At 57.5% G+C, this 20,631-nt stretch overlaps 1 protein-coding gene across 1 annotated transcript; it reads right to left on the bottom strand.

The window, feature by feature from the left end:
* Positions 1 to 384: 384 nt before the first annotated feature.
* ZNF316 (zinc finger protein 316) lies at positions 385 to 19,996 on the bottom strand. The gene is made up of 6 exons (XM_072753184.1): positions 19,864 to 19,996; positions 15,417 to 15,802; positions 15,109 to 15,239; positions 14,115 to 14,241; positions 13,466 to 13,579; positions 385 to 5,795 (listed from the first exon to the last, which is right to left on the bottom strand). The coding sequence occupies exons 2-6, from the start codon at positions 15,772 to 15,774 to the stop codon at positions 3,466 to 3,468; spliced, it is 3,060 nt and encodes a 1,019-aa protein (XP_072609285.1). The 5' UTR covers positions 15,775 to 15,802; positions 19,864 to 19,996; the 3' UTR covers positions 385 to 3,465.
* Positions 19,997 to 20,631: the final 635 nt, after the last annotated feature.

The raw sequence follows: 20,631 nt of genomic DNA, 5'->3' as shown, positions 1-20,631 counted from the left end.
CACTGTTTGTGAGGATCTAGAAACAACCAGATATCCATTATTGGAGGAGGAGTTACATAAATTATGGTACATCCACAAAATGAAATGGTACGATGGAGCAGTTAAAATCAGTGAGGTAGTTCTGTCCAGGAGAAAAGAATGTCCTAATATATTATTGTTAAATGAAAAAAAGCAAGTTGCAAAGGAACATGTAAAGTATGTCCACAGTGGTGAACTATTTCCATGTATGTGGAAGAAACATGCTCCCACACCTCCTGCAGCAATTCTGGTGTCCCACAGCGGGATGTGGTATGAGTCTGGGGGGGGTAAGTGTGCACACAACACATATTTTGCATTGTTGGAATTTTTACAACTAGCATGTATCTTATAATCAGGAAAAAATAATGAACAAGGATCATAAAGCTTTATTTAATAAATATAACCAAAAAATTCAAAATACTTTATTCCATATGTAGCCAATTAGAGAGAAAAAAAGAGAAGGAGGTGTCTGAAGAGATCAAATAAAAGGGTCAGGAGAAAGGTAGGAAGTTGGGGAAATGCAAGCACTAGAGAAACGGAAATAACAAAGGTAGGTGGAGGCCAGAAGGGTGCTCAGAGCCTCACGGCTCTGAAGTACCACCTTCCATGAGTCACATCTCATGGGGTCTTCTATTCCTTGGCAGTGATAAAGATGCTAAACTGACACTTGGGGAATCAATCAGGGACTCCAGAAATTTAAAAGTCCTCCCAAAACCAGAAAGGCTGTCTGCTGCTTTTCTGACCATCAGGATTGCCGCACCCCCTCCCCTTCCCCAAATAAAAAAGAATTTGGCCAGACACATGTAAGCTCTATCAGGGAATAATTTACCTTTTCTGAATAGACCTTAATATCCTCAAGGCCATCATTTTTTTTTTTTTAACCAGGTCTTAACATCCATCTGCCCACTCAAAGCTTTTTTTAAAATTTTAACTGAAATGCTGGTTTCTATTCTGATGCCTTCAAATCATATCTGAGAGTTTACTCCATAGTTCATATTTTCCAAAACCATTGGGAAAGAATGGGAGGTCAGATCTGATTGTGGGATGTGGGGATATCATGTGGTGAGAAGGTGGTCAATAAATCAGTTCAAAGGAAGGTATCTGAGGGTGCTAGGGAGATGCATTTTGCCCTGACACAGAGCAGATGAGCCTGGCTAAACCTATGAAGCGTTGAGTTCTCTGAGGAAATGTCTATGACTCAGCACATGTCTGGACCCCTAGGAAGGGCACCTGGTCCCTCTCCTCTGACCATGGGAAGGCTGGAGAAAACAGTCCTAAGCATAAGAAGGTCCCAAGATAGGTGTATTACAGAGTATGTGGCAGTGTGGGGTGCCCACTGGGGACACGCAGAAAGACTTGGTAGACACAGGTAGCAGGAACCAAAGCTCATCTTGGGCTGACTCCAGACAGGCCAATTCTAGTTTCAGAAAGGAGAAACTCCTAAAAAAAAAAAAAGTTGGGTTTTTTTGTTTGTTTGTTTTCCCAGAAAAAAAGGCCTGAGACCTTGCAGAGCCTCCCTGAGGGCATTGAGGAGCGCCAACAACATGGAATCCAGTCAGAAAGCTCATTTCTCCACTCTTTATTAAAGCTAGGTCCTCCTGCTGACGGCTCCAGGCCAGGGCAGAAGCAACTGGGGCCCAGGAGGGGCATCGCAGGTATGCACTCAAAGGGGTGCACAAGGAGGGATGAGCGCAGAGCCAAACCTCAGCCATGCAGGGCTACACCACCTTGCCCTTGGCCCCTGAGGTTCCTGTCCCACAGGGAGAGGAAAGAAACTGAGGACAGGAAAGGCATCGTCCAGCATTGTTAATGCCCCCTGGGACCCTTGCCCTCCTCAGGACCCCAACCCACCCGCCAGGTGAATTCTTACCACCACCATCCACACCCCCTTCCCACCCACCAACTACCGTGCCTCCTACCCCGCCCCCAGCCCCAGCAGCCTGGCTGTAGGCTCTCAGGCCCCGAGGCCATGTCTACACTAAAACAGAAGGAACTAGGTCTAAAAGGGAATGCAGTTGCTTCAAAATCTGTTTTCTGGCCCCACTCACAGTGGCCCAAAAGGCATTAAAGAGGGAGGGACCTCATGGGAGCCATACTTCAGCTGCCTGCCCAGTGGCTCCCCATGGCCCAGCCCGGGGAGTGGGGAGGTGGGGTGCCCACCAGGTGTGGGGCTTGCATAGCTGGGTGCCTGGCTGGTCAAGGAGCCACAGGCTCAAGTCCCACACCCTCAGAGGTGGACTGCCACTGCACAGACTGCCCACTCTGTGACGTGGGGTTCTAAACAGAAACACTACTTGCTTCTAGCATAGAATAATGACAGAAGCAGAGTTAAAGGGACCTGGAGACATCATAGAGCCCTAACCCCACAGGGATGTGAGAAATGATCCTGCTGCTGACCTGTCACTTGACAATTGGTTATTAAATCTAAACAAGCACTGGGCTCAGAGGGCAGGGCTCCATGTGTCCACCTGTTCCAGGGCAGGTGAATGCTGGAGCCATGGCCGCAGCAGCCAGCCAGGCGCCCCCAAGGGTCTCTGAGTGTGCCACCTCCAGCTGCCAGAGGCGACAGTACCGAAGGACTCAAAGGGGGAGGCGGAGACCAAAACCTGCTCTGCAGAACTAGTGCCTGGCTGATCTAGGTGCTCAAGTGGGGTGAGAGTGAGTGACCCTCCCCCAGAATAAGGCTTCAAACTCCCTCAGGACCCTGCGAACACCTGCAACCCATCCGCCTGGGGCCACAAATTTGGTTTCTGGCTGTTCCTCCTCCCCCCAGATTCTTCAGGCCATACAAGAGATGGAAATAAATATGCACAGTAGACAGAATAAAAGCTTCCCAGTTGCATCTCTGTCCCCCCTGGGGAGGGAGGACCATCGTCCTCCGGAAACCCATAAAAGGCTTCCCCTAGCCCCGCACAGTCCTTAAAACTTCTGGGACACACTCGAATGACCAGAAGGTCCCTGAAGTTTCTCACTGAGGAATGGGAAGAAGTCGTCAGCCAGACCCACGGGAGGAGCCGGATGCTCTGCTCTCGACCACCCCACCCTCCCCTTGACGCAAGGGCTTCCCCTCCCTCGCTGTACAACCCACTTACAAACTCATTAGCCACCGGTCCCCCAGGCCACCGCAATCGGAATCCGAGTGAAATAAATAACATCGCCTGCCATCCCTACCGCTTGGCTCGCAGTCTTGGTCGAGGTGGCCGCCCCCTGCCCTCGCCTCCTCCGCGCGCGGTCCTCCTTTCCCCACGCGCCCCCTGCACGGCCGGACGAGCTTGGCGGCCGGGTTTCCTGGGGCCGGGCAGGAGGGGCGCCCGAGGCCGGGGGGGTGCGGTGCACCGGGGGCCGAGGGGAAGGCACCGCACCAGGACTGGGGCCCTCAGCACCCCGAGGCCAGAGGAGCAAGGGGCCGGCGGCCCAGCGGGCTGCACCTCCGTCGGCCTCGGGCCATCACAGGATGCTCTCCTCGTAGGCGCCCGAGGGCCCCGCGAAGGTGGCCGTGGCCTCCGAGCCGAAGCTCGTTCCGCCCGCGAACTCCAGCAGGGTGCTGCCGCGCTCCCCGGGCCCGCTGCCCGCGCCCGGCGGCCCCTTGGCGGGCGCCTCGGCCTTGGACGCAGGGGCCGCTGGCGCCGTGCCGGGCGCGCCGGCCGCGCTGCGGTGCGTCTTCATGTGGGTGAGCAGGTGTGAGCTCTGCGAGAAGCGGCGGCCGCAGTTGGCGCAGGCGTAGGGCCGCTCGCCCGTGTGCGTGCGCTGGTGCGTGACGAGCACCGAGCGCTGCGAGAAGCGCTTGCCGCACTCGGGGCACGGGAAGGGCCGCTCGCCCGTGTGGCCGCGCCGGTGCTTGGCCAGGTTGGAGCGCTGCGCGAAGCCGCGGCCGCAGTCCGTGCAGCGGAAGGGCTTCTCGCCCGTGTGCGTGCGCCGATGCCGCTTGAAGTCCGAGCTGTGGCCGAAGCCCTTGCCGCAGTCGGGGCAGCGGTGCGGCTTCTCCTCGGCGTGCGCCCACTGGTGCCGCGTCAGCGCCGCGCTCTGCCCAAAGCGGCGGCCGCACTCGCCGCACGCGTAGGGCCGCTCGCCGGTGTGTGCGCGCCCGTGCGCGGTCAGGTGCGCGCGCCGGCTGAAGCCCGCGCCGCACACGCCGCACACGAAGGGCTTCTCGCCCGTGTGGCCCCGCACGTGCGCCGCCAGGTGTGAGCCGCGGGCGAAGCGCGCGCCGCACTCGGGGCACGGGAAGGGCCGCTCGCCGGTGTGCGTGCGGCGGTGGCGCGCCAGGTGCGAGCCGTACACGAAGCTCTTGCCGCAGTCCGCGCAGCGGTGCGGCCGCTCGCCCGCGTGGTAGCGCTGGTGCTTGGCCAGCGCCGCGCGGCGCCCGAACGTCTTGCCGCAGTCGGAGCAGATCCACGGGCTCTCCTCCTCCGCCAGCGCGGCGGGTGCCGGCTCGGCCAGCAGCCCCCCGACGGCCGGCGCGAACGCGCGCAGCCCAGCGCCGCCCCCGGCCCCCGGCCCGCCGCCGCCGAAGGGGTCGCAGGTCAGCCCCGCGCCCTCCACCAGGGCCAGCCGGCTCCCCAGGGGTCCCGACAGCGGGCGCCCGTCGGCCTGCAGCCGCTCCCCAAAGTCCGGGAGGCCCAGGATTGGGAAGCCGTCCGGGTGGAGCCAGGACTTGGGGTGCACGGGAAAGTGGAAGCCGAGGGGGTGCGAAGAGGGTCCTTCGCCCTCCCCCAGGCCATTGCCCAGCTCGAGGAACCGCCTGTCCGGCTCGGGGTCCTCCTTGCTCCCGGGGGTGGGCCCCACCGCCACTGCCTCCTCTCTCGCCTCGACCTCGACCTCTCCGTCCGCCTCGCCAGCCTCCGCCTCCTCGGGCCCCTCCGGCCCGGCCTCGGCCTCGGCTTCGGCCTCCTCGGGCCCTGCCGCGGCTACTGCGTCGCACAGCTCCCGCCGAGGGCCGTCGCTGCCCGCCTCCGCGCACCCGCCTCCGCGCCGGTGGCGCTGAAAGTCGGCGCGCAGGCGGAAGGCCTGGCCGCAGTCAGGGCAACAGTGCGGCCGGTCAGCGGTATGCACCGCCTGGTGCCGCGCGAGCGCCGAGCTCTGGCTGAAGCTGCGGCCGCAGTGCGGGCACGGGTAGGGCCGCTCGCCCGTGTGCGTGCGCTGGTGTGTGACCAGATAGGAGCGGCGTCCGAAGCCCGCACCGCAGAAGGCGCAGCGGTAGGGCCGCTCGCCCGTGTGGATGCGCCGGTGCGTGACCAGGTGCGACTTGTAGACGAAGCGCTTGCCGCAGTCCGGGCACGGGAAGGGCTTCTCTCCCGTGTGGGTGCGCTGGTGGATGGCCAGGTGTGAGCGGTACACGAAGCCCTTGCCGCACTCATCACAGCCGAAGGGCTTGACGGCGGCATGGTAGCGCTGGTGCTTGGCCAGCCGGGACCGGTGCGGGAACACTTTGCCACACACGTCGCACGTGGTCTCGGGCCGCCCCACCGGAGCAGCCACGGTGGTAGGGAACGCCCAGGGTGCCAGCAGGTTTGCACCAGGCTCTCGGCCAGACAGGAAGGGCTTCGCCTCCGAACCCTGGGCCAGGCCCCCGAGGCCCCCAGGGTCTGGACCCCACCCCTCCGGAGTCTGCGCTGAATCAGAGTCATCGGGGCCCCATGTCCCAGGAACGTCCCCCACGCCGTAGGCAGCTGACCAGAGCCCCGGGGGCTCGTTCTCTTCCTCTGCCACCTCTGCCAGGAAGTCCTCGTCCTCCTCCTCCTCATGGTCTTCTAGGTCATCGGTCCAGAACCAGGCCCCTGAAGGCAACAAAGGAAAGCCAGAAGGGAGAGGTGAGAGGAAGCTGAGGCAGCCCCTTGCAGGCTCCTCCCCAGAGAAATCACAGCTTGAGTGGGACCCTAAGCACCCCTAGCACTGAGCCTCCATCCTGTCTGGGGACAGGGTACCTCTCCGTTCCACCAAGGGAGAGGCTGTGTGCATTCCAGCACACGGGGAACAGTAAAACCACTGCCTCCCCCGTTACTGGGAACTCTGTGGAGGGGAGAAATATGCATGTGGGTGTCCCTCCTAGGGGAGGCTGAGATTATTTCTTGGCCTGTCCTCAAATGGCATCAACTAATTAATCCGTTTTCCAGATCTCCAAGGCCTGCCATGCTGCTGAGGAACAGCAAGCTCTACAAAGTTGGTGACCTTGCCTATAGCTTCCTGGGAGACCAGGGGCTAAGCCCATTACAGGAGTCCTGTAGCCAGAAAAACAGACCCCTGAGCTGTTTTCCCCAAATCCCCTTATCTTCCAGAGAACTCCACCCATCCCTGCCACTCCCCACCACCGCCCCTGGCCTGCTTGGCCCAAGGCAGGCAAGGCTCTGGTGCCAGCACAGCCCTGGGACCCTGCAGCTGAGGACCTGCCTTTGTAAGCATTTGGGTTTTGCTCAACATCCCCTCCACTCTCAGAGCAGAACCTGAAAAGGCTGCCTTGAGCCAAGGAGACCTAGAGGAGCCATGAGCCGTAGCTCTCTGCTCATCCTAACAGCCTCCAGCAAGCACAGCCCAAGTTTTCCTGCTAGGCCACCCCAAACCTTGACTTCTTCGTAGCAGCCGTGCATTTGGGAAATAGCCCCAAGCTGGCTAATACTGGGGGAACTGCAAGTACCTTGCCATCACAGAAGACCAAGGACACCTGCTCCCCAGAGCCCTGTTGTACTCTACCTCATCTGCCAAACTGCACCCTGACCTCTCACTTTAGTGCAGAGTGTGGACATGGAGTCAGGCCTGGAGGGTTTTCTCTTTTAAAAGATGGAGTGCTAAAAAAAAAAAAAAAAAAAAAAAAAAGATGGAGTGCTGACGTGCCTGCCATCACACCTGGGAAGGAACTGATGTTTATGGAGCAGGCACAAGAAACAGAGGGGGTAAACCGCCTGAGCCATGGTGGCCCCAGGTATTCCAAAGCACCTGTGCACCTACTTCCTCAGGTACACTCTGCCCCACGTGTGTCCACAGTGGTGGCACACCATGGTGTAGCCCACCTCAGAATCCTAGTTTCTGGAAGGTTCAAGCTCTGAGGGTAGGAAGCCCCTCTTCTACCCCATGTGGGCCCACCACCAAACTGTGGCCAGTGTCAGGCATCACTTGGCTGGGTGAGTCTGGATCACTGAATCTTGCCCCCAAGGGAAGGTCGGGCCCCAGGAGGGCTGCCCATTCTGGCTCAGCCCTTGTCCTGTATTCTGTATGGCACTCTACACATATGGTGATATGGTCATATGGGATAATAGCACAGCTTGGGGTGAAATAAAGCCAGACACACAACTGTTCTGGCATGATTTCAGCTGTAAAAGAAAAAAAAATGCATCATTTAAAGGGATACAGAAATGGGTTATTTTTTCATAATTGCAATACTTTCAAGTTTTCTACAGTTAGTATTACAATGTTATAATAAAAATGAGCTTTAAAATAAGAGACCAAAGTTTCCTGAACTAAGCTCAGTTTACCCCCAGCTGCCACTCAGAGCCATGAGTGGGTGATGGGACGTGGGTGGCCCTCTGAAGAGCTCAGAAGAGGCTGGAGCACCCTGATGAGACGAGACGGGGTGGTGGAGGGACAGGCAGTTCAGCTGGGAATTCCTTCTATGAGTCTCAAAAGGAATTTGCTACAAGACTCAGGTGAGGGTCTTGTGTAATTAGAATCAGAGGCCCCCCTAAGGCAGGGAGACTTCAAAATGAGGAACAAGGTCAATGTCTTAGTGGGGTTTGTGTGCACCCCAGCACCTAGCCAGGGTGAGCACCCGCTGGACACAGAGCAGACATGCAGGTCAAATGAAGGCCCACCAAAATGCAACCTCAGCCACTCAGGACTGGGAAGGGTGTGCCTGGCACCAGTGACTCACCCAGAACAACTCTTCCTCGCAGTTTGAGAGCAGCAGAAAGCCCCCCCACACCCCAGGAAAGGTGAGCCTTGTCCTGCTCCCACTTCAAGCTGCTGAACAACCAGCTCTCCAGAGGGAGCGACCATGGGAGGGACCTCCAGAGCTGCTACAGCTGCTTATCCAAGCCTGAGAAAACACTAACCACATGGCAAAGTGCTGGACAGCACCACTGACAGCACTTTGACAGTCCAAGTGAAGGACAATAAGAGCAGCCATGACCTGGGGCAGAGCTGGCTGCACCCCAAGATCTCCGGAGAAAGCAGGGCCACTGAAGGGGATACAGAGGAAGACGAGCCTGCCCTGAGGCCAGGGTCTGTTCCCTTGTCCTATCACCAAAGTGGGCCAGGGTCTGGAGGCTGGGCCCTGGAGTAGGGGTGTCCAGTGGAAGGGTCACTCCAGGCTGCAAGGGCGACCCAGTTCCCAGGGAGTCTGCTAAAATCCAAGTCTCACCAGATCTACTTGTGAGACAAGAGCCAGGGCAGAAAAAAATGCTTTTACAAGGTGGTTAAGAGGGTATTTTGTTACAGTGGCCCATAAGGTCAAACACAGTTGCTTCTTCCAGAACCCACAGGAGTAGGGTAGAAAAGAGGACTCTGGGAAGTGAGAGCTGCTGTTTCATCTCCCTGAGACATTTGCTCCCAAGGACTATGACCCTGGGTGATGATTAGCTAGGCTGGAACCAGTGCTCTGAGGCCCAATAACAATCCCAGGGGCTGACCAGTGGCCTTGTCAGGAGAGCCCCAAGGGCACCTCCAGTAGGTGCCCTACCCAGGCACTAATCAAAGGGCCTTGGAGAAGATAAACGCCCCCAAACCACACGCTTGGTGCACCTCCATCCCTGAGCTGCTCAGCACAACTGACACAAAGCTCTGAGAACCATGCCATTGTTTCTATGACTCCTGCCCCCAAACCACCTCTGCCCCTGTCCAGGAACCCAGAGGCCTGTCCCAGGCCCAACCTGACCCAGGCCCTATGGAGAGTCAGCTGTGGGTTTGCTCTGACCAAATCCATGTCTGTGGGGGCCTGTGAGTGAAGTCAACACCTTCTCCATCCAGACCCAGGGACTTGAGGTGGGCTTAAGGAGAGCCCCCTACCTAGGGTCAGTTACAAGAGGGGGACTTGGACACAGGCTGGTGTGCCCAAAGCTGCAGGTGGGCTCCTTTTTCCAGCTGGTCAGCTGCCCCTTCTTCCCACTGGGCAAGAATCTGGTGACTAGGGCTATACTCAAGTGTCGGGGAGATGGCAACTCCTGACAGGGCCAGGCTTCTGTACTGGAATCTGTCCTACCAGGAGGACAGGGCCCACACCTCCATCACTGGAAATTACCTCTCTGGCCTCAGTATCCTCATTTGTACCATGAATATCATACCAAGGGCCAGTTATTAACAGGAGCCTGAGGCCTAGCTCTTCTTCACATGGAGTGTTTCCTGGTTCTTTCCACCTGCCTACACCAAGTGTAGGGGTCTGAGGCAAGTCAGAACCCAAGTACCTTATTCCTGGCTTATAAAAAAAGGGGGATACAGGGACATCTAAGACCCGCTCAGGGGGTGGCAAAGGAAGGGAAGACCCACACTAAGGACTAACCTCCCCTGACCCCAGTTCTCCTGTGGGCAGACAAGCCCAGTCCAGAGGCCCAGCCCAGGTGCTCAGGTGCCCAGCTCAGGTGCTCAGCCCAGGTACTCAGCCCAGGTGCTCAAAGGCTATGTGAGGTAGGGACCACATGCAGGCTGGTGCCAGGCCTGAGCTTCCACTCCACAGCTGCTCCTGACTTCCTCCTCTCCAAAACCACAGATTGTGTTCACTGACCATGGGATTCTTTCACCTTGGTGTTCTCTTACTGCTTTTATCTCTATCCTTTCCCAGGTCATCTTTAAGCAGATGTAATCCTGCATGCTGTATTTCTCTGCCATCCTTCACTTTCACATGAGGGGCAAGAATAGTAGCCAAGGAGGGCGATCAGCTGCCGGCCTGCTGGGTGCCAGGCCCATGCTGGAGACAGCACAGGGGTGGACAATATACAGTGCCAGCTCTTATAGTGTCTGCCAGAGGCAGCAGACAGGAAATGAGGAAGCAAATATCTGGGCAGGACCATTTCAGACAGTGCTGTTTGCTGTAAATCTGGGGGGACATCCTGGAGTGATGGAGGGGGTGCTCCCAAAGTCTGTATACTCAGAGACCATGGGACTTGAATGGAGTCCTAAGAGCTGAGCCAGCCACACAAAAGGCACTCTCGACAGGGGAACAGTAGGCAAAACACCCCTGAGGCAGGCAAGAGCTTAAAGAGAAAGGTGGTCTGTGGGCCTGAAGAGCTAAGAGTTCATGAGATGAGCTTGGGGGGAGCGGCAGGCCTCAAGGCCAGAGAAGGGCCCAGATGCTTTGCCAAGTACACAGGGAAGCTGCTGGAGGGAAAGGCAGAGGCAGCTTGGGTGCGAACATCTGTGGCCACATGCCTGATGGTCTCATGGAAGCCTGGGACAGGGTGAGGCAAGGGAGGCCGAGTCACAAGGACTACTGAGGCATGCAGTCAGGCCCACTCAGGACCCAAGGATGCTGCAAGGGGGGCCAGGGGTAGGAGAAGCAGTGCCATTTCAGTTTCAGACTCGCTTTGAAAAATCCATCAGATAAGTGAGTGGAGATGTCAAGCAGATGGACAGGCAGACAAGGTGAGGGCTGCAGAAAGAAGCTGAGGATGCGCAGTGTAAATGTATGTGGTACTGAAAGCTCTGGCCCCGGTCACTGAGAGAGAACAGAGAGGACACAGTACTGTCCTGGTCTTGTAAACAAGCAAAGGTAGATGAAGAGGCACCCAGGAAGGCAGCTCAGAAACCAGGACCATGTGGGGTCCCGAGGGCCAAAAAGGTCCATCTCCGAGAGCAGAAAGACACAACAAAGACACAAGGCCAGACTGCCAGGCCTGGGTAGTGGTGGCATCCTCAGAAGGTGTGGTCAGCCGGTAGGCAGGCTATTCTCCAGCCGTGATTCCTGCCCCGGTGCAGACGTGGACAGGAAATGGGGTCCTGCCAGGGACTCCCACAAAGATAGGGTGCTGCTATCTATGCCCTAAGCCAGGTGAGGAGAAAGGCGTAGGAAAGGGAGTGGGGTCAGAAGAGGTGAGGAGGGGATCCCTGGGTGGCTCAGCGGTTTAGTGCCTGCCTTTGGCCCAGGGCGCGATCCTGGAGTCCTGGGATCGAGTCCGGTGTCAGGCTCCCGGCATGGAGCCTGCTTCTCCCTCCTCCTGTGTCTCTGCCTCTCTCTCCCTATATCTATAATCAATCAATCAATCAATCTTTAAAAAAAGAGGTAAGCTGGAGGTGGTGGCCCTGGTCTGGGAGCCGGAGCATGGAGCCAGAAGGCAGAGCAGGGGCCTTCAAACCAGCGTGGCGCAGGGCATGGGGCACCTGAGTAGGCAAATCTGGCCAGAGTCCAAATCTTTTGGCCCACTTTTTCAAGAAGCACAAGGAGGAATACATTTCTGTTTTGCCATACTACAATTGAGAAATCCAGAAACTCCGTCAGGCTCTGAACAGTCAGCATCCATCTCGCTCAGACCCAGCAATTCATTCTCAATGGACTTGGCCACACAGAAATGAGAACAGGGAGAAAAGGGAAGGGAGACCATTTAGCAAGCAGACCATAGTTATAGTTAAGAAAAGCCTTAGATGGGACACCTGGGTAGCTGAGTCAGTTAACTGGCTGGCCCTTGATTTCAGCATAGGTCATGGTCTCAGGGTCTTGGGATCAAGCCCCGAGTCAGGCTCCATGCTCTGCAGGAAGTCAGCCTTTAGGATTCTTTCTCTATCTCTCCCTCTCCCACTGCCCCTCGCCCTACTCACACACATGCTTGCATATGCTCTCTCTCACTGACTCAAAAATAAATAAATAAAAATGGCCTTAGATGAATTTGCCCCACTGTAGCTGACCCCAACCCTGGCAACTGTACCCCTTCCCAGCAGACAGGGACATATCTAAGATTATGCCTGCACCCACCTTGGGCTCCCTGTGCAGCAGGGGTGGAGACAGGGGGAACTTTGAGCCCAGTGACTAGCCAGGGGAAGAGAAGGGCACTGGCCCAGCTAGCCAGCCTCCTTGTGGTGCTGCCAAACCCCAGCCAGGTTCACAGGTCACGTCATGAGAACCACCCATGCTGAAGCCTGCAAAAGGCTGTAACCCAGGAGCCTCCAAGAAGCATGGAGAACGGGGGCACATCTAGCCCACATGATGAGACTGATCAAGGCAGGCCTGTGGCCCCTTTATCTGCAGGTGGCTTTTCTGAGATGTGTCCATAAACAGGGTCCACCTCCCACTGAGACCCCCTGTGAAACACCACCTCTGTCCCAGACTCATCCTGGAAGCGGCTATGATGGTCTTGCCAGCCACAGCCCACCCACCTCTGAAGCCCAGGAAAGATTCCCAGAGAGGGCTCAGCAGACTATGGAGACCCAGGGCAAGAAGGCCATTCTGCAACCCCATGGAAAGTGAGCCCTGGGGCTGAGCCCACCTTGGTCAAGCCACTTAGACACCACTTTCACGTCCATTTCCTCATCTGCGAGGTATACTGGCCACCTCTTCCCTGCCACTGCGCGGGGTCATTGTGAGGAGACAGAGTAAATGAAACAATACTCCGAAGAGTATACACAAAGGCCTAGCAACATTGTCTGTGCTTTTCTGTATTTGTATTGTCTATGAGTTGCTCTGAGTCTCTCCAGGCATGTGATGGGCATGAGCCATCCACTGTCTCCCACTAGGGTGAAGTCACTCCAGCCCTAAGGCAGACACACTGGTAGGGAAAGAGCCTCCACAGACTTCTCTGAAACACCGAGCCTCACTCACAGACCTCCTGAAGAGCCTCCACTGAACCAGTCCTGCATCCTCAGTTTGGAAATTATGGATTTAGTTCAAATTCTTCTCCATGTGAGTAAAGTGAAGCTCAGAAAGTTGGAAGAACAGAACCAGAGCCATGTTGGCAGTCTCCAGAGGAATTTGCCACCCTGAACACTTCCTGTATACATCCCTCCAAAATCTCCTTTCTGGAAGGTACAGAGCTGCCCACCCAGGCCAGCAGCTTGCCTCCAAGACCCTTCGCTCAGAAATAGCTAAATGGTGGAAAAGCTACAGGACCAGCTCGAGTGTGGGAACCTGAAAGGTGAGCACCAGCCCTCTTGAAGAGTCTGCCCATCTCCTGCACTTGGTCCCTCTGAGCCAAACACTGAACTGGCCCTCACTTACCAAAAAGAGAAAACCAAAAAACCAAAAACAATGAGAGGCTCCAAGGCAAAGACAGGGACATTTTCAAAGGTTCTTAAGAGGAACCCATAGATTCTCTAAGGATTTCCCAGCCTTGGACTTCCACGGGCTAGAATCAAGAGAAGCCAACCCACAAAGGCAGAGGTTAGACCATGGCCACCTCCCTGTCTCTACATGGCCCACTCCACATCCCAGACCACCAGCACCAAGGCTATGGCAGAGAGCTCAGGTCAGGCCAAAGTCTGGCAAAGCTCTGAGGAGCTCTGTCAGCAGAAACCCCACAAGATTCCATGTCCTACTCACCTGTGTAGACGCCAGTGACAATGTCTCCTTCCTCAGGACGGGGGCTATCTGGGACCCAGGGTTCCTCTCCTTGCTCCAGCCGGAAGATCAGATCTGGCTTGGGGATTGGGTATCCTGGCCACAAGAGAAACATAGACAGCTACAGGGCCACTCTGGGCAGGCCCTCCCCTCACCCCACAGAGTGCCATCCCCGACATGGCAACCAGCTCCTCACTTTCTCTCCCCTCTTCTCCATCCTTCTGAGGACCAGCCGTCCCACCTCCTGGCCTCCACCCTGGGGGAAATCCCACATTCATAAATCTGGAGCTTTGTCCCAATACCTGCAGCTCTCCTGCTGAGCCCCTCCACACCTTCGTCTCCTCTATCATCTGACTCCTGACCCCCGGTGGCCTCTAGGGAGTATACAGCACAGAGACCAGCACCAGACTGGCAGCTCCCAGAACACATCCACCTGGCTTACAGCACTTCTGGGCCACCGTGGAGACCCCAGAACACAGCCCCATCCAGAAGACAGGTAGTCCCTAGGAATTCCCCTAAGAGGTGGGCTGGCTCCAGGACCTCCTGCTCCTAGATCCTGGGGCTTCAGAAGCCACTCTCCCAAACAGCTAGGCTGCCAGCAGCCATCACACCAGGAAGCTTCCCTGCTTACCCAAGGACACCAGGATCCCATAGTTTTCCTGCATGACATCCTTGTAAAGGTCTCGCTGGTCTGTATCCAGCCTTTCCCATTCCTCTAATGAGAAGTACACAGCCACATCTTCAAAGGTTACCAGCCCCTGGAAAACAAAGCGCCCTGGCCACTGCCCTGAGCTGCCCTAGGAGGGAGGCAGGGGAGCCCCTATAAAATGAGCAGAAAATCTCTTCAAGAAGAGAGCTGACCATGGTCCTGTAACATGGCACTCACAGGGATGCAGCCTGACATCCCATCACTGACAGGCCTGCACAGGCCCAACAGTACGGAAGGTGTCTGATCCTTGCTGTGGCCTTAGAAGGCATGGAGCCCACTTCCATTCAGGGATTAGGAACCCAAGCTCAGAGGCACCGAATGCCCAGCTCGTGGGGGGCAGAGCCAAGACTCATGCTGAGGTCAGGAGACCATGAGGCTCAAGCCCAAGGCTCTGCGAGGGAGGCAGTATCCTCCCCTTCTACATCATCATCCAGCTTAAGCCAGTAGTCATATCATCAGTGTGAGGGCCCACACCCGGGTGAGGACATGGCATCAGCTATGCTGACTCGGGGCACTGGTGCCCAATCTAACTGGGCTCAGCAGGAAACCAGAGCCCAGACAGGTGACAGGCACTTGAGGTCAGGGGACGCAGCCCAGCCCTAGCGGAGAGCCAGGCCTTTGAAGGAACTAAACACAATGCAGCCCAGTGAGTGGCAGTCAACATCATCAAGACATGATGGCCTGGGAAGTGTTGGGCCCCAGGAAAATGGAACCACATGCCAAGGGCTTGGGGCTACAGACCCCCACTTGCTTCTTGCCACCTCGTCCTTGCTCCCAGACTAAGCTCACCCTGAGGACCATAGGGTCCACAGTGCCTCAGCTTTGCCAACAGGGGTCTCTAGGACAGTAGGTACCAAGCCCCCCTCTCAGGAAACCCTGCCTGGTTTACTGAGCTCCAAACAAGAGAGCAGCTCACCTGAGATCCAGCTGTCAGAGAATCATCATCCTCTTCCTCTTCCTCTTCCTCGTCTTCCTCTTCTTCCTCCTCCTCCTCATCCTCTAGGTCCTCATCCCTAGGTGTGGCTGGACCCCGGGCGGCCTGCAAGGCTGAGGAGAAGATCTCTGAGGGGCCCGCATTCACGGTCACCTCTGCTGGGACAGCAAGCAGGGTCAGGAGCTCCTGGGTCCTGATGCTCCAGCTCCAAGCATGCCGTGCCCAAGAGCTCTCCCGCCTGCCCTCCCAAGCCCCCACAGTCGCCCCCAGGAGCCAGTTCCTTTTCTTACCCTCTTTCTGAAGAACTGGGGACTTGGCATCACTGCCACGGCTTAGATGCTCCTGGGTCCCCAACATCAGACTCTGCTCCTCTGCCACCGCGTCCTCCACGTCCTCGTCCTCCTCCAACTCCACCTCAACCTGATCCACGTGCCCTGCCCGCCCCCCCTCCTCCTCTTCCTCCACCACCTCTTTGTCCTCCCCTTCTTCCACCATGATCTCTTCTTCCTCCTCCTCCTCCTCTATCTCCACTTCTTCCCCCTTTTCTTCTTCCTCTTCTTCCTCCTGAGCAGGGCCACATTCCAACCCATCCTCTGCCTTCGCCAGCTGCGTGGCTGGTGAGTCTGGAGTCACACGCGGGGCTGCCATCTTCCCCGGAGGACAGCCTCAGCTCGGCCTGAAACACAGTCGGGTGGCAGTGATGAGCCACCTACGGCACACTCACTCGAGTTGCTCCTAGAGCCTCACACCGCCCTGATGGAGGCAGGATTTATCTCCCCCACTAGACAGTAACAGTACCAGAGTTGAAGAAGGACTGGGGCTCTTTCCACGATCACACGTAGCACAACTGGGACACTCTGTACCCTGAAAAACCACAGAGCCCCTCTCCATGACCCCATTATGCGGCCTCAGCTCTTTCTTGCCAGCAATTATGTGCTGGGTATGAACGGTGGTGCTTTCTTGAAGTAAATCAGAGATTTAGCCCAGGTCTTGATCCTCAGGGGCCATGAAGAACAGGGAGTCCAGGCAACACGGCCAAGAGTGGCCCACTTTTGGCTGAATGGGGTGAGTGCAGCCTGGGAGGAACAGCAAAACCAGCTCTCAATGCCCACACTGTGCCGGCAGGGCTATGGGAGGAGAGGCCTAGGCATGCGCAGGGGTGCAAGGAAACACCAGCAGGTCAGGCTCCTTCCTGCCAGAGGCGGCACAGAGGCAGCGTATGTGTTACCTCTGCACCTCCCTTGCCCCTTGCTCTGTACAGAGCATCTGGAAAAATTTCAGTGGATCACAGAGATTTGGTTCATCACTGGACCAGCAAAGATGATCTAAAATATCCTGTGACATCTCTTCAAATTTAAGGATCAGATGATCCCAGGAGAGAACCACCATAACCCCAATGGCTTATAGGGTCCTACGCACTCCAACATCACAGCTGGCTCAGCCCAAGTGCTCTGGAGAGACACAGCCATGCTGCCGCTTGGCCCAGACCAAGGGGTAGACTTGATGGACAGCAGGCTACAGGTCCAGGGGCCACTCCTCCCTCCTGGGCACACACCCTTTACCAGCCCAGTGGAGGCCCAAGGGCAAGACAGAATCAGAATTTTGACAAGTCAATTTCCATGGCTTCTTTTTGAATGAAAGCTTAAAAATGAGCCCAGCACCCAGCACCAACCCCATCAGCACCTAAGACCTAAATAGGGCTATTTCCAAAGAGCTTCAAGCCCACTGCAAACACAGCAACCCCAAAATCTTGGGATGAGGGCATGAATTCCAGAAGGATACTGCAATGTCAGGCCACATCGGACAGCTGGGCCCACCCGTACCTCAACCAGCTCTACTGGTAGACAACATCTGCCACAGAACCCCTACAATGGGACAGGGGCCCCCACATAAAGATGCGCAGGGTCATGAGAATGGCTCAGAACCCTGGGAACCTATGAGAAACCTGCTCAGTGAATAGCTCTTATTCCACAACTCATCGCTTTTCTATTAAAAAGGCAACACACACTCATTTTCTGAAGCGCTCTAAGCTGCTGCTTTAAATCCACACTTAAACAGCTAGGGAATGTGGAGTATTCATTAAGGCCTCCCAGTATACCAAGGCCCCGGTCCAGGGGCTGGAATGCACAGGCACCCCGAAGCTACCTCTGTCCCGCTCCTCATTCTCCCCTCTATCTGACTAGATTGCAGATTTACCATTCCTGAATCACAGGGGAAGAGCTATGCCTTGGTGGGCCACCCCAAAGCCAGTGCTGTTGGTCTCCATAGCTCTTCAGGCTTGTAAAGGCGCTGAGGTGTAGACAGACATGTGTGCCATATGCTACTCAAGCCACCGCCAAGAAGATGCAGCCCTACCCAGCACTCAGGGTATTGAGAATGCACAGCAAACGTTTCCTAACCTCCACCCACCTGAGGACCCACAGAAGGCTTTCATCACCCAGGCCTCAGGCTGCAAATCCTGGCTGAACCCAGATACCAAACCAAGCCCAGCAGAGCTGTCTCCTGCCTGGTCACCATCCAGAGCAGACTCCCATAGGCCAGTCTGCTATATCCAAGGACCCACTCACTAAAGAAGAAAACCCTAGGGCTCTGGAATAAAGTGGCCCCCTGCTGGTCCCACCTCTGGACCTTTGCCCATGACATTCCTTTTCCCTAGAACTTGCTTTTCCTCTTCACTGATCCTCTGGAGGGAGTCTCCTGGGCCCCATTTCATACAGTTCCATGAGCTCTGCCCTCACAGCACCTCATTTTTATATATTTTTGGAACTGCTTACTGCCTGTTTCCCCCAAGTACATGATCAGTTGCAGGAAGACGAAAGGTCCCTTTGTTTACCTCCGAATCCTCCTCGTGCCAGACACAGAGCAAACACTCAAATATTTATTAAGGAAGTGACTCTAAAGTCTGTAATCAATGTGATGAACATGAGCTTTTAAAAACTCAGGGGTGCCTGGTTGGCTTAGTCAGTAAGGCACATGACTCTTGATCTCCTGGTTGTGAGTTCAAGCCCCACATGGTGTAGCGCTCATTAAAAACAAAACATCTCTGTATTCTGGCTGCACTGGCACATTCTGGAATAGACTGACCACTCTTCAGGGTTGTTCAAGATGGAACCCACTCCAGAAGCACTAAGAATCTCTGCCTTTGAAGAAGCTGTGGCCTGAAGTCCCTTCTCCCCAAAAATGTACCTGCTGGTAACCAGAGAAGGGAAGGGGTCGGCACTCACCCTGCAGATGCAACCATGGCCTAGCACAGCCAGACACCCCCACATGCCTCAACCCAGAATCGAGAACAGAATCATCCTGGAAAACAGACTTCAGTAACTCAGGCACCAGGTTCCTTCTGCATCATCAGGCAGCTACATGCTGGGCACACTCCGCCAGACCCTCATGCTTTCCTTTCTTCCCATCCTGTCAGCCTACTGACACTCACTCTGCCCAGTTCCAGGCATCCAATTCCAGGTCAGAAGTCACAGAGGGTCAAGTAAGCAGCCTCATGAACATAAACCCCCATATCATCCCAGACCCTTATTTCCACCCGGGGCCACGCATCCTAGGATACAGCACTGCAGACACTTGGAGCTGAGGATGACAAGGCACCCTCCATGGAGAGAAGGGAGAATGACAAGAATGAAAAAAGTAGCAAAGTTTGGAAACTGTTGGAAACTCTCCACAAAAGTCCCCAGTTCAAGGAACCTACATAGAGAAGGAGAAATGTGTGGGTGCACATGTATCTAGGTCCCTTCCCTCCCTCTAGGTGACCGTCCTCACCACACCCGTTATTCAAAGCCTTCCAGGTTTTTGTCTTCTCCTTCCCTGACTACTAGGATCCTCACTGTGTGTCCACGGATTGCGCTCCCCTACTTCCCAGGATCTGCTCCTGGTGCATCTGCGTGCATGCAGCCATCCCAGTTCCCCCAGGCCAGCCCCTCACCATGCTGGCCAGCTCCCCAGACCTGCCAACACTTGTTGAGCCAGGCGGAGCACCAAAGTCTCCCCACACAGGTGCAACTAGGAGTCTGATCCTCCCGCCCACCTCGCCTTCTCCCTACCCACCTAGTCCTCCACCGAAGACCCACCCCTTTCCCACCTCTGTGGCCCAACCCCAGGGATGGGTTCCCCTACCGGACTCCCAGCAGTAGCAGACGGCACGGCAGCCCAGCCCACCGGGCCTCCATTCGCAGAGAGGGAGCACCCAGACGAGGCCCCCAAGGTCACTGAGCAAGCTCACGGGGCGCCCAGCCAAGCCACTTCCATCCCTCCAGGGGGCTGATCGGGCTTGGGCCGCCCGGAGAGGCCACGGCGCTGACAGCCCCTCCTGGATGGGTGTGTCCCCGGGGGCGGCCACGGCCCAACCCCCGCCCCTCGGGCCTAGCCGGCGGCGGGCAGCTCCGGAAGACTCGGAGACGCGCGTGTCCTCCCCGGCCCGCCGGCTCCGCGCTGCCGGCCTCCGCCCGCCCCGGGGGCCGGGGCCCGCCCCCAGCGCGCGGGCCGGGGCGAGGGGCCGTGCGCCGCGCGGGCCGTGGGCGCGGCCTCCCAAGGCCCGGCCGGCGCTCCGCTCCAGCCCCGCCAGGCCCCAGGCCCGGCCCCGCGGCCCCGCGGCCTCCCGCGGCCTCCCGCGGCCTCCCGCGGCCTCCCGCGCCGGCGTGGAGCGGCTGCCCGGCCCGACCCCGCGCCCCGCGCCCCGCGCCCCGCGCCCCGCGCCCCGCGCTCGGCCGCCCGCACCTGCCGCCCACTCACCGCGCGCGCGCCGGGCCGGCCGAGCCGCCGCCGGACGCCGGGGCCGGGCCGGGCCTGCGCGCCCCGCGCTACACAAAGTGACGGCCCCGGAGCTGCGCGGCGGCGGCGCGTGGGCACCGGAAGTGCCGCCGCCGGGCCCCGCCCCGCCCGCGCCCACGGGGGGCCACTTCCGGTCACGCGGGGTCGAGCGCGACTCCCAGAGGGGGCGTGCGTGGAGCGAGGGGAAGCGCCCGGCGAGGGAGGGAGGGCGCGCTGGGTCCTGGGTCTCGGCCGCTCCCGCGGGGACCCCAGCGCCCCTGCCCCGACCCGAGATCCCCACTGCACCCCGGACGCCCCAGCCCCTGGTGTCCCAACCCGAGACCCAGACTCCAGGGCACCCCAGCGCCCTCTCCTAGCCCGAGACCCCAGCCCACCCCGGGAGCCCTAGCGCCCCCTACCCCGACCCACGGTCCCGACTGCATCCCTGGACACCCCAGCGCCCCCAGCTCCCAGGCCCTGGCCCCTCCTCTGAAGACCCCGGCGCCCTTCACCTTCACCCGGAGACCCTGGCCCCAACCCCTGGACACCCCGTCTCTGCCCTCCCCCTGGAGTCACCACGTGAGATCCCTCAGCTCTCAGCCTAGCCTCTCCCCAAGCCCAGTGGGGATTCCTGATTGAACCAAGATTCCGGGAGTGCCTACCGAGTGCCAGATCATTGGAGCTAGGCCCACCCCGCCTTGGGACCCTCTCCCCGTCCTGAGGCAGTGGAGGTAGGTGATGAGCTGTGGA

The sequence above is a fragment of the Vulpes vulpes genome, chromosome 3, assembly GCF_048418805.1.
Source record: "Vulpes vulpes isolate BD-2025 chromosome 3, VulVul3, whole genome shotgun sequence".
Lineage (NCBI taxonomy): Eukaryota > Metazoa > Chordata > Mammalia > Carnivora > Canidae > Vulpes > Vulpes vulpes.
The sequence above is the reverse complement of the archived record's forward strand: the minus strand, read 5'-3'. Positions and strand labels throughout refer to the sequence as shown.